The sequence below is a fragment of the Heteronotia binoei genome, chromosome 16 (assembly GCF_032191835.1).
Source record: "Heteronotia binoei isolate CCM8104 ecotype False Entrance Well chromosome 16, APGP_CSIRO_Hbin_v1, whole genome shotgun sequence".
Lineage (NCBI taxonomy): Eukaryota > Metazoa > Chordata > Lepidosauria > Squamata > Gekkonidae > Heteronotia > Heteronotia binoei.
In genome coordinates this window covers 4,975,098-4,987,716 of record NC_083238.1, presented here as the reverse complement: position 1 = coordinate 4,987,716, position 12,619 = coordinate 4,975,098, and the positions used below count along the sequence as shown (strand labels likewise).

At 44.0% G+C, this 12,619-nt stretch overlaps 1 protein-coding gene across 1 annotated transcript in view; it reads left to right on the top strand.

Annotated features, from left to right (window-relative positions):
• Positions 1 to 7,659: 7,659 nt before the first annotated feature.
• The window catches only part of NXPH2 (neurexophilin 2), a 63,812-nt gene continuing 58,852 nt past the window's right edge, over positions 7,660 to 12,619 (top strand). The window contains exon 1 of the mRNA XM_060257107.1: positions 7,660 to 7,744. Within this exon, the coding sequence (XP_060113090.1) occupies positions 7,688 to 7,744 (57 nt within the window). The 5' untranslated portion in view covers positions 7,660 to 7,687. The remainder of the gene's footprint in view (positions 7,745 to 12,619) is intronic.

Sequence of the window (12,619 nt, the reverse complement as noted above, 5' to 3'; positions counted from 1 at the left end):
CAAGGAGATTGAAAGACTAAAGATCATACAGTAGAATGCAAATCATATAAGGTACACTTCAAAGGGATTCTTGAGGGAGGGGTACTATGCAGGGCACATTCACACATTGATGTTACAATTTCGTTCTCAGACCTGCTTTGGCCTTGAGCATCTCCGTGGCTCCAACTTCCCCCAATGCCCGGCCTGAGAAGGCTCTATAATCTCTTTCACATATTCCCATTTCAAAGCACAACTACATAACAAAGGAAAGGAGGGGGGTGAGGAAAGCTCAAGCTAGCAGCATTGGCATACAGTATGGCTTTACCCAGGATGCTTCTCTCCTGAACCAAAGATTGAGTGCAGGCCTGACCAGAATTAAAGCAGACTTGACACTTACATTCTTCCTTTGGAGCTTCAAGAGCCACCACCACCAGCTCTGGGGCCGTTCACATGCTCTGCTCATTCTCTGCCACCTGACTCACCTCCTCGTGGCTCACTGCCACAGCTTGGGTCCCTTTGTGAAGAGAAGAACCAGACCTGCCCTCTAAAGCAGAAAGACGGGTCAGAACACTGAAATTGAACTGCATGGCATGGAATCGCTGGATCACCTGTGGCACTTCCACCTGACCCCTTGCCAATGTGACTCGCCATGTAACTTCTAGTTTGGCAAGCTTTTGGAGTATCATGTACCTCTCTTGCACCCCATCCTCCAATGAGGACTGAGCCACCAAAGCCCACTTGGAAGGAGGTTTGGCAGCTGGCTGTTTGCTCATAGAGGGCCCCTTCCCTTTTCCCAATGCCATAACTAAAGTAGGCCAAAGTTGCCCAGCTCCTAAGATGGCCACCAAATTGATTACAAATTGGCCATTCAGGCCAAATTTGATCACAAAATTCCACCATGCACCAAGATGCCCTTATCCTTTGAGATCAAATCCATAGCCAATGGCGGGAACCCCCCATGCCCATGTGAGGGGGTGCACTTCATCCCAAAGCCCCGTTAGCTATAAAAAGATAAAGAGAGAAGGGGAGGGGGGGCAAAGCACCCTTGAAGCCTTGCTGGAGAAGCAGAAAGGAATTCTGAAAATGGGACCCTGAAGATCAGGACTGAGTCAATTGCTGCTCAGCTTCCATGCATGACTCGGCACGTTTGTCTTTGTGTAAAATGAGTCCAATGAGCATGCAAGCCTGAGGAAGCCTTTGTGGGAAATGGGATTTTGGTTAGTCGCTTTTCATTGAGACTGTGTGCCTGGACCCATTGAGAATTTGGCAACACCAGAAGCATTTCCACAAGAAATCCGAAGTGAGGAACGGAAGTTCCATTCTAAGAGAATGAATTTGTGTATGGACCATACATGCTTTCTAATCGAATCTGCATTGTTTTTGGAATTTGTATAAAGGTGGGATTGTTCCCTTATAGAAATTGAGAAACTTCCTTGTTAATTTCGTTTATTATTTACTGTGCAGCCTGTTTTCCCGTGAGCTCCGCGCTCTCCTTTTGGTCTTTCATACACAGTTTCCTTCTCTTTTGTTTTTGCCTAGCTGAGGCCAGACAGACCTCTTTTGGGCCAGAGACTGCCAGCTGACGTTCATCAGCTAATCTTCAAGCCCTTTGTGAGACATATGGGAAGAGCTGGTCGCACTGGTATGATGGTCCATGGCTGTTTAGGGCCTTGAAGGTTAACACCAGAACCTTGAACCTGATTCAGAACTCTATTGGCAGCCAGCGTAGTCCGCAGAGGACTGGCTGGATGTGCACTCATAAAAGCATCACAGCAGATGCACTGCTGCATTCTGCACCTGCTGTAAAATCCGAGTCAGGCATAAGAGTAGGCCCACGTAGAGTGAATTACAATAGTCTAGCCTGGAAGTGACTATTGCATGGATCACTGCAGCCATGTGGTGGGAAGAGAGATAGAGAGCTAGTTGCTGAACCTGCCAAAAATGAAAAAAGGTGGATCTTGCAGCCGCTGTCACCCAGGCCTCCATAGATAGAGTCATCCAGGGCCACACGTAAATGCAGGTATTAATGAAATCCCATCCTGAGTAGGAAGTCAGATTTCCCCAAGTAAATATAATGTGCAACCATGGCCAGCATGTTTTAAATAACAGATTTTATACCTTTAGCAATGCAATCACAAATTTAATTTAATACATTACAATATATGTTCAATTAGTATAACCACTAGACAACATTTGTATGGAACCCAAACTGAATTTGAATCATGGTGCTGGAGCCTGGAAGTGGCATTATCCCTTCCCCAGCACCATTTTCCTGAAGTAAATCCCCAAATTCGCAATTTGCCTAAATCGAAAAACATATAACTACATAGATGCTAGTATGTTTTCCTTATCAGAGTCAGAATGGGAGGAAAGGATATTCCCCATCTATTTTGCTCCCCCTCTGTACAGGAATGTTCAGTGATGAGAGATCCAAATATGGATTTCCAACACATTGTCCAGCTGTGCCCTTACAATGCCACCCTAACCAGAGTTATAGCCTTCTAAGTTCATGAAAGTCACCGGGGGGGGGGGGAGACAAACACCCTCTCACCTTCCAAAACAGTGCCTTCCTTGCACAAGGTCTTCTGTCCTCACACATACACACATTCCTTCCCTTACCACCTGCATCACAATTCTCCTCCGTTAAATAAAACGGAAACATTTTGCCACAGTTCACTGGAACCAGATGCTTCTAACCAAATGTCATCATTAGCATGACTTTGTTTTTGTAAGCACTTAGATTATATTCTGCTTTCAGGCTTGAAGAAATCATTATATGAAGCAATATAAATTGCTACTTATTATGGAACAATAGTGGCAATCAAGGCTGTTCACTGAACAAACACTTTCTCCTGAGGTATGAGAGCTTCTTTGATCAGAGCCATCTTCCAATGTACAATAACAATAATATGCTGTTAATAGGTAAACTGGTGCATAATTACATAAAAGCTTGTAGTAACGGATGAGAAGAAGTCAGTTGCTACTAAGTCTGAATGCCTGATCAGTCCTAGGGCCTCAAAGGACATGAATACTATAGCTCCTGGTCATTCTGGGGAGTGGGGTGGTGGGTGGGGCAAAGCACACATGTATTATAACAGAGGTGGGGAAGAGGTATTGGAGGTCATGGCTAAGGGTGCCACCTGGCCCTTTCCCCCCGCGCAGTGTGTGTGCTCCTGGAGCCTGCCTTCCCCAAAGGAAAGCAGGCTCCATGGAGCGCAGATGCTGCCTGGCCACTTTTGCGTTCCCTGGGTCTGTTACAGACCCAGGAAACGCAAAAGCAGACAGCACCTGTGCAGGGATAAATTAACCAATTGTAAAAGCTGAAGAAGAGCCAATTACAATTTTTAAAAATTGGCTCCTGTTGAAGTTGTCTGCTGCCACTCCTCCTTCCTCCTCTACTTTAATGGAGCCCTGGGGTGGGAGCCAGAGCTCAGTGGTAGATCATCTTTCTCGCATGCGCAAGGTCTTGTCCCTGGCACCTCCAACTGAAAGGATCAAGTAGAAATGGCCATGTGAAGGTGTCGTCCCTGGCATCTCCAGCTAAAAGGATCACGTAGTATTCTCACCATTTTTATTGCTTAATCTCATTTTAATGGCTTAATCTTATTTTTTTTTTAAATTAAATTTAAAATAAAAAAACTGTAAATCAAAAATGTAAATAGTTTCAAGTTTCTTCATTTCTCCTACAATTCCCTGTTTATTAAATTTCGGGGGTGGGGGGGTGGGCACTAGTGGACCTATTGCCTAGGGCACCAGGAAGCCTAGCACTGGCCTTTTGGGGGTAGCATAGAGTCAAGGCCCTTCTTACCACAGTGATCTTCTGCCACTGGCTTGGCCTAGGTATGTGCGGGGAGGGGGGGGCAGAGAACCACCAACCCAACAGGGGACACCCTAGTGCCCATAACGGCCAATCCACCTGTTGGAAGAAAGCCATCCATTGTTAGCCAATATGTATTTGTCAGACACATTTCATATTCCTGTGACCTCTTTTTGAACTTTTTTAGCATAGAAACAATTTACATCAATGGTTGTTAAAATAATTTACATGTTATCTTACCATCCTCTGAATTCTCTCCTCATGCTCACTCCTTTCTCTATGTCTTTATTTCGCCTTTATTTTTTTCTGCATATTGACATTGTATCTTCAATTGACTGGCAGTAGTCTGAGGACAAACTAAAATAAAGTACATCTTCAAATATTGTATAAGCAACATGTCATTTGCTGCTATGGAAACTGAGGCTAGCCATTGGCCCCTAGCATGTGGGTTGTTGTTTTTTAAAAAAAGAGTCAGAAGGGTCTGACAATGGTTAATAGTCTCAATAATTTAATGGAACCTTCTTGTTTAGAATAATACACCTTAATTAGTAAAATGGTGGAAACAAGTATTGATAGTATTCTATGTACTAAGGCCAGACTCATCTCTATTCTTTGGCAATAATTCCATATCTCTGATCTGGTGAAATATGTCTGCACTGCACAATGCCAACTTTACAGATAATTTTTACCCTTCTACATTGTGCTCAGGCTTTTTTACATTAAACAATATACTTTATTAAAGGTATCTGCACATAACCTCTTAAGGCATAACTGAATCTAGTCTCATATTAATTCCTATCCACTAATAATGAAGAAGCTAGCAGTCTTTAGGTTTTTGATCCACATTACTTACTTGGAAGCAGGTCTATTGCCTCTTAGTAACATGTATGAACTTCTCTGCATCAGGAGCATGTCCTAACCTAGATCTAAATGCTGGACTCAAACTATGAAGCATATGATGAGATACTGTTCAATTTGGTTGTCCTCCACAGCTGTGCCTTATAAGATCCCTCTGGAGGAAGAGACATGGAAAAGGTTACATTCTAATTGAAAATCTGCATGGATAGCAAGGTAAGACAGGAGCTAGCAAGTATCTAGTATGCTCCTCATATATCTTCAAAAAATACTCATAAATGGATTCTTACATTAACCTTCTCTGTGGGGTATAACTCGAAAAGCATTAACCTTGTCAAAATCCTGTTGCCCTTTTATTTCAAAAGGCGGTCCCTTATTTCAAACTCCAGCTTTGCAGAAAGGAATGCATTACAATAGATGTTTATACCACAGCCACTGCAGTAACCCTATCATATCTTTCAAGAAATGTAAGGAGCAGAGCCGCCCCTGCCGCTAGGCAAACTAGGAGGTTGCCTAGGGCGCCAGGAAGCAGGGGGTGATACCCCAACCAAGCACTCCGTTTGCCTTCCTCCCCCCCCCAACCTAATGCCGCCGCAGCCACTATCCCCCTCCAGCCAGCCGTGGCCACTCTGGCCCACTGCCATCGCCCCCTGCGCCCTCCAGCCAGTCGCCAAGCTCTACTCGCTCTCCCTCCCTCCTCCACCGCTCACCAAACTAAGGCCTGTCGGCTACTCACAGCCTGTGCCTGCGCATTTTGTTGAGTCAAAATGCACAGGCGTGGGCTGTGAGTAGCCGATAGGCCTTAGTTTGGCGAGTGGTGTGGGAGGGAGGGAGAGCAAGTAGGGCTCGGTGACCAGTCGGAGGGCACAGGGGGTGGCGGCAGGCCAGAGGGGGATAGTGGCTGTGGTGGCAGCCACGGCAGCGGTGGCAGCGTGGGGGGGGGGGAAAGAAAGGCAAACTAAATGCTTGCCTGGGGTGCTGGGGGGCAAATGGGAAAGGAAGGGGGGAGGGAGGAGGCGGGGGTGCTGTGCCACAGGGGGGGCAGCAGCGGGGCACCTGCCTAGGGTGCCAGGGACCCACGGGCCGGCCCTAGTAAGGAGGCAGATACAGCCTGGATGAATAGGAAGCTAACTAGGGTCCTTACTCGAATGGGAGACCACGGAGGAAGGCAATGGCAAACCACTTCTACTCAATCACTTGCCTCAAAAGCCCTATGAAGTCTCCATACATTGCCTGTGACTTCATGGCACTTCACACACACACAAATTCCCCATTCTAGCGCCCAGAGGGAACTTTTCCGCACTATTGCTCCCCTTAATGGCTGCTGTGTTGTCAACCTACCCACTTCAAATCTGCACATCACAATTCTTAGCGTCTAAAAAAGGTACACACTCCTCAACATGTTTATTCAAGAAGCAATTCTCAGAGTTTAATAAGAACATAAGAAAAGCCATGTTGGATCAGGCCAATGGCCCATCCAGTCCAACACTCTGTGTCACACAGTGGCTATACACACACACATATATACTGTGTGGCTAATAGCCACTGATGGGACCTCTGCTCCATATTTTTATCTAACCTCCTCTTTCAGCTGTCTATTCTTGTAGCTGCCACCACCTAACATGTGAATTCCACATGTTAATCACCCTTTGTGTGAAGAAGGACTTCCTTTTATCTGTTTTAACCTGACTGCTCAGCAATTTCATCAAATGCCCACGAGTTCTTGTATTGTGAGAAAGGGAGAAAAGTACTTCTTTCTCTACTTTCTCCATCCCATGCATAATCTTGTAAAGCTCTATCATGTCACCCCACAGTCAATGTTTCTTCAAGCTAAAGAGTCCCAAGCGTTTCAACCTTTCTTCATAGGGAAAGTGTTCCAACCCTTTAATCATTCTAGTTGCCCTTTTCTGGACTTTCTCCAATGCTATAATATCCTTTTTGAGGTGTGGTGACCAGAAATGCACACAGTATTCCAAATGAGACTGCACCATCGATTTATACAGGAGCATTATGATACTGGCTGATTTGTTATCAATTCCCTTCCTAATAATTCCCAGCATGGCGTTGGCCTTTTTTATTGCAATCGCAACCTGTCTTGACTATCTCTTGACAGTGAGTTCTCTACCATGACCCCAAGATCTCTCTCTTGGTCAGTCTCTGCCAGTTCACACCCCATCAACTTGTATTTGTATCTGGGATTTTTGGCCCCAATGTGCATTACTTTGCACTTGGCCACATTGAACCTCATCTGCCACGTTGACGCCCACTCACCCAGCCTCAACAGATCCCTTGGGAGTTCCTCACAATCCACCCTGAACAATGTAGTGTCATCCGCAAACTTGGCCGCTTCACTGCTCACTCCCAACTCCAAATCATTTATGAACAAGTCAAAGAGCATGGGACCCAGCACCGAGCCCTGCGGCACCCCACTGCTCGCCGTCCTCCACTGCGAAGGCTGCCCATTTATACCCACTCTCGGCTTGCTATTAATTAGCCAGAGGACCTGTCCTTTTACTCCATGACTCTCGAGCTTTCGGGACTTTGAGTTCAATATAAAAACCATAGTAGGTTGCTGCAATAAAAGTATTGCTTCATTGCCCTCAGCGAAGCCCATCCCTCAGCCGCCGCGCTTCCCGCAAAGCTCGAGACTCCCAGTTTGCTCACTCACGGCCAGGAGGCTGCCGAGTTCCACCGCGCCAGGCGGCACGTGGTGCAGTCGAGGGGAGAGGAGCCGCCCCCCAGCGCCGCCTCCCGGCCCCAGCGCTCCCGCGGGGCGCCCCCCCTCCCCTCCCCGCCCCTCCCGGCGGCGCTGCCGCTCTCTGCCCGGCTGGCCGCGTCTCCCCGCTGCAGCGCAGTTGCGAGGTGCCGTCTGGGCTCGGCAGCCGCGAGCGGCGCGAAGTGGAGTGGAGGGGAGTGGAGGCTGCGGGGCGCCTGGAGCCCGGGGGATGTCCTGCCGCCGCCGCCGCGTGGCGCCCCCCGACGTGGAGATGCGCGGCAGCCGCGGCCGGGGAAGCGCCTCGTAGACGCCGAGCCAGGATGGGGCCGCTGCGGCGGGCGCTGCCTCTCGTGGTGGCGCAGGGCTTCCTCCAGCTCGTAAGTCCGCGCGGCGGGGGGGGGGGGCGGCGGGGGTCCGAGCGCTTCCCGGGCAGCCCTCGAAAGACCGCGCAAGTTTGCAGCGCTTCGGCGGGAGCTGCGCGTGAAGGAGGGGGCTCCCTCGCCCCTTTGCAGCCGCCAAGCAGCCCTTGCGAGCGAGGGGGGGTCGGGGGCAGCCCGGGGGGCTTCGGGGTCGCGAAGGGGGGGGCTGCTGGGGGGCGGGGGGGGACTTGGGAAGAAAGCGGCAAGTTCGTGGCCGCCGGGAACATCGGGGGGGGGGGGGGGCTTGGGACAGCTGGTGTCAGTTGGACTGGGAGCCCAAACGCGACGACGACACCTTTGCTTCCTTCAAGGGACCCCGGTCGGGATGCTCAGGTGCCTTCAAAGCGAGCGGCCAAGGGCAGCAGCCCAAGAAATCAAAGCCAGCATTCACCAACCCCCCCCCGCCCCCCCGTTTAAAAAAGGAATCTGGAAAGGTCTTTGCTCAACATGTCCGATGCTCTGAGCAGTAGACTTTACCCTACAGGAGGGTCCGTTTGTGAATATGTGTTAGTGTGTAACCAAGCTACTAAATTATTTGGAAGACTTAGATTCCAAGCACCGACTGTTCTCATTATCTCTCTAGGAAGAGAAGTTAATTACACTCGGGCTTGTTATATTCCCAGAACATTCCATTAAAAAAAATAGTGTATCTGTTAAGCAGATCTAAATGATTCGTAACACAGAAAGGTGCAGTCTCTGCTTCCGCAGCTGGAGGCTTCTTGAACGATTTTTTTTAAAAAAAGAAAATCTAGCATGCTTGGGGAGGCTGTGAACTGCAACAGTTTTATGTAATTTAATCTTCGTTAAGAACTTCGGGTGTGTTTTTGGTTGACTTTTGTATGGATTGTATGTGGGTCCAGCACTGTGTCTCCCTCAATCCAGCAATAAATGTACTGATCTGTTCTACTCCATTGGTGATTGTGCTGTCCGATTTTGTGCATGTTTCTGCTGAAGTAAATTTCACTGAGTTCAATGGGACTTATTCCAAAGTAATTGTTTGTAATTGTGCCTGAATTTGTTTTTGCTTTGTCAAGTTTCACCTCTCCATATATGATGCAGATTTAGTTTTGAATACCCTTATGTTTATCACACTATACATAGTTTTAGATAGTAGTACAAAACACATTTAAAGGCCACAATTGGCTGAAAAACCTACTGGATTGGATGGGCCCTACTTATCTTGGAGGTATACTTAGTACTGCAGTCTCCAGCAAACAACAGAATCTGGTTCAGGGGAAATGTGTAGAACTTCAAATGAGACTGCCAGGACAGGGGTGTACATAATGCAATTGTAGCAATTTTCAGTAAATAAGGAAATAAATGTCTTTGAAGCTCTTGGGGCTTGCTTAATGCAACATTATGGGAGGAAGGGAAGGAAAAAGTAGTAATCCTTTCTCAGTTTTGCCAAAAAAGCAAAGTATTAAAAACCATATTGCAATTGTATTTCAGCGTTCTCCTTTTCAAGGAAATGTAGCTAGTTTTGTGTTCACACTGGCTTTCCTTCTAGCGGAAAGTTTTTTTTCCCTTCTGTGTGTGTGAGAGAGAGAGATTGCAGTCATTAAGGGAATGTGTAATAAACCTTTAAGGGATTATACAGCCTCCTTAAGAGCAGGATTCTAATATTACAGCATGAGTTGATTGATTAGTTTTTGAGGAAGCTTATGTCAAATTCTAATCCATTTTTGGATTGTGTTTGTCTTGTAATGTTGAGGGAGGGAGGGTTAGCTCCAATACTTTATCATAGCAATGAAGTGCCATACTGCATCCCTGCGATAAGGCACACATTTTCTTTCACACTGCTTTCCTTTTGGACAAGAAAAGGCTGTTTACATTTTTAGAGTGGAGTTTCTAGCTAAACACCACACAGGAGTTAAGGGATATGAATGAAAAGCTGTAAATGGATTACAGAGTTGCTGAGCAGGGAAGAGCTTAATTGAAATACCTCTGTTCCCCTTTTAATTTTAGCCGGATATCAGAGGGACTGATTAAACCTTGTGACAGATATTGGTTTTGTTCCACATTTTATTGGATAATATTGTGAACTTCTTTACAACAATTGCTTAGTGCAAGTACTTTGAAGGATGAAACTGTTTCCTTTGGGGGAAACTCACAAGGCACTACCTGTTCCCACATGATACAGTATGTAACAATTCACAGGGGAATAATTTTATTTGATGTACTGCAACTGTTTGAATTTAAATATATCAGTCTGAAATACTTGCTGTCCTTTAATTCCTAATAGGGAAGGGAATGTAAGGTGTTCTATTTTCTTTAAAAGCTGATGACTTAAATGAACATAGTTAAGTAACATACAACATGACAAAATGTGCTTAAAACTGTGCTGCTGCATTTTGTATATTAATTTAACAATAGTTACTGTATAGAAGACTTGGCGTATAATTAATGTGTGAATAAATGTAGATACTGATCAGATGCCTGTATAGCGATATAGTGGACAATACTGGCAGTATTCCAAAGTCTCAAGCAAACAAGTATGAATATGGAAAATATTATTACTTTTGCATCACACACCATGTTAACTTATTAGGGTGGGCTTAAATTGAACCAGGAATTTATATATAAAGAGGTTACAATTGTTGTAAGGAGGTGTGTGTGTGTATATAAAATGAATTTTACTGTAGCAGAGTGTAAAATAAAATATGCACAAATTGGGGCTTTTGGTCTTATGACCACAATAGTAAAGTGATGTCAACAGATGCAGTTGCATTCAAAAGTGCTATTTTTAAAAATTCAGTGTATTTGTACTCCTTTTATGGGTGCTGTTTTCAGCAGAGGGAAGTTTTACAAAATTGTTATTTTGTTAGTGATATAAGGAGTTTTTCCATTGTAAATAATCTCATTCTTTAAAAAAAAAAAACCACTGTAATACAACATAGAAAGTGCCTTCTGCTTGCCATTTTATGATGGAGCTTATACACTGTTCTTTTTTTACTGATCCATTTTTGTTCAGATTTTATATGCTGTGTCCAATACTCCATCTAAGCTGTGGAGTCTTGTGAACAAAAATACTACTTTGTGAGCTACTGGCATTAAAGGTGTGAGCTACTGCAGAAATTAGTTTGCTCTGGGGCCATTTTTTCCTGAGCTAAAACAAAAATGTGTGAGCTGGAGGCTAAAAAATTGTGAGCTAGCTCATACTAATTCAGCTTAGAGGGAACTGGCTGTGTCTATATACATACTTGTGTAGATGGTGAAAGGTACCCACTGTGTTATAAATAAAATTGCATACCAGGCATTCATAGAAGGCCAAAGAGAAATACATTCACTATAATTCACCCTTTGCTCAATATTTTCAGATCAATATATCTGAAAACAATGATGTTATTATACCTGTCAATAAATATCTGAGTAGATATTGGCTTAAAAGGAAAAAGGGGGAAAAAATGCTTGGTCCAGCATCATGACCAGTGACTGCTGTTCCTTTAAATTTACTGTTAGTGGTCACTCAGGCATTCTGTTGTTGCAAATTATTCAGTGTCTTGTTAATGATTAGGCTACAGTAGCAATGGACTTAAAGACATTGGCAAGGTGTAAGTGCCTCATAAAATTGATTCTGTGACCAAATTCCTTAAGACGCTTAATTCCAACGACATATTATATCAAATCTACATTTAAAGTTTTCTTGTAAACAAATTATTGATATTTGATATTGAGAACCATTTGCTTAGTTTTGCTGTTTACAAATAAATTGAAGCCAAATGTGATAAAAATGTATATTTCATAATGTACAAATTAAATTCAAAATATCAGGAAAGTTAATATGAATTGTTTAATACTTCAGTTAAAATCCCGGTGCAATGCCTTGATTTTTTAAAATCACATTTTCTCTCTCTGTAAGAGAAAGCTGCTAGTCTTATATTGATAGGGAAATTATCAAATTATAATCTTGTTTGCAAAGACTACTTTTAGCCTCTCATAAAGATATGCATAAATTCTCAAGAGAACATGATGGGGTCTGTGGTTAAGTGAAGAAGTGTCGTAGATACGTCTTTAAGACATACTTTTAATTTAACCAAATGCATTATCTGCATTATAAGGGAATACTTTTTGTTATGTTAAAATAAAAATCCCATATGAATGAGATTGTTTTTAGTTCAAATAGTTTCAGAACATAAATGTAAAGTTTTCAACGTTAGCTATGCAGTATATTGCAGCCTTCATTAGTTTACATTCAGTTTGATATTCTGCGGCAAAACAGAATTGTCACGACTTTAGTAGCATTTTCTGCTAAGGTACATATCTCAGTTTTTAAAAGAACAGTCTTTTTTCCCAGTGGAAGTGAAAGATAAATTTCTAACAAGCACTTCACATACCGTACACTGTGAGTGTAATACAAATCAGTTATTTTAAAAGAAACTTCAATATCTTATGTACACAGGATTGTCTGTAAATAAGCTGTTTTTGTCCGAGAATTGATCAAAGGAGATTTAAGAGATGTTGTTAAATATATGTAAATATTCTAATGTTAAGCACTCAAGATATGTAAGATTTAGGCAAAGTTTTTGGAGACATAGGAAGTGACTGTATTTTAAATGAGATTTAGCCAGACCTATATACATAACATTTCAGAGTATGGCTGTCTGTCCCCATTATACTCACATTGGCCCTTCTCCATTTCTTTTCATCTATGTTCTACCATTACACACAGCTCCTCCCCCATGCTACTCTTGACTTCCATGACTCTCTCCTCCATCCAGCCTCCAGATGATAGGAAGGACACATGAGGGAAAGTAGTCAGTGGCTCCCAATATATAATCAAAAATTGCATGCTTTTTCCACAATACGTGAATAACAGTTTGTACCTAGAGATGA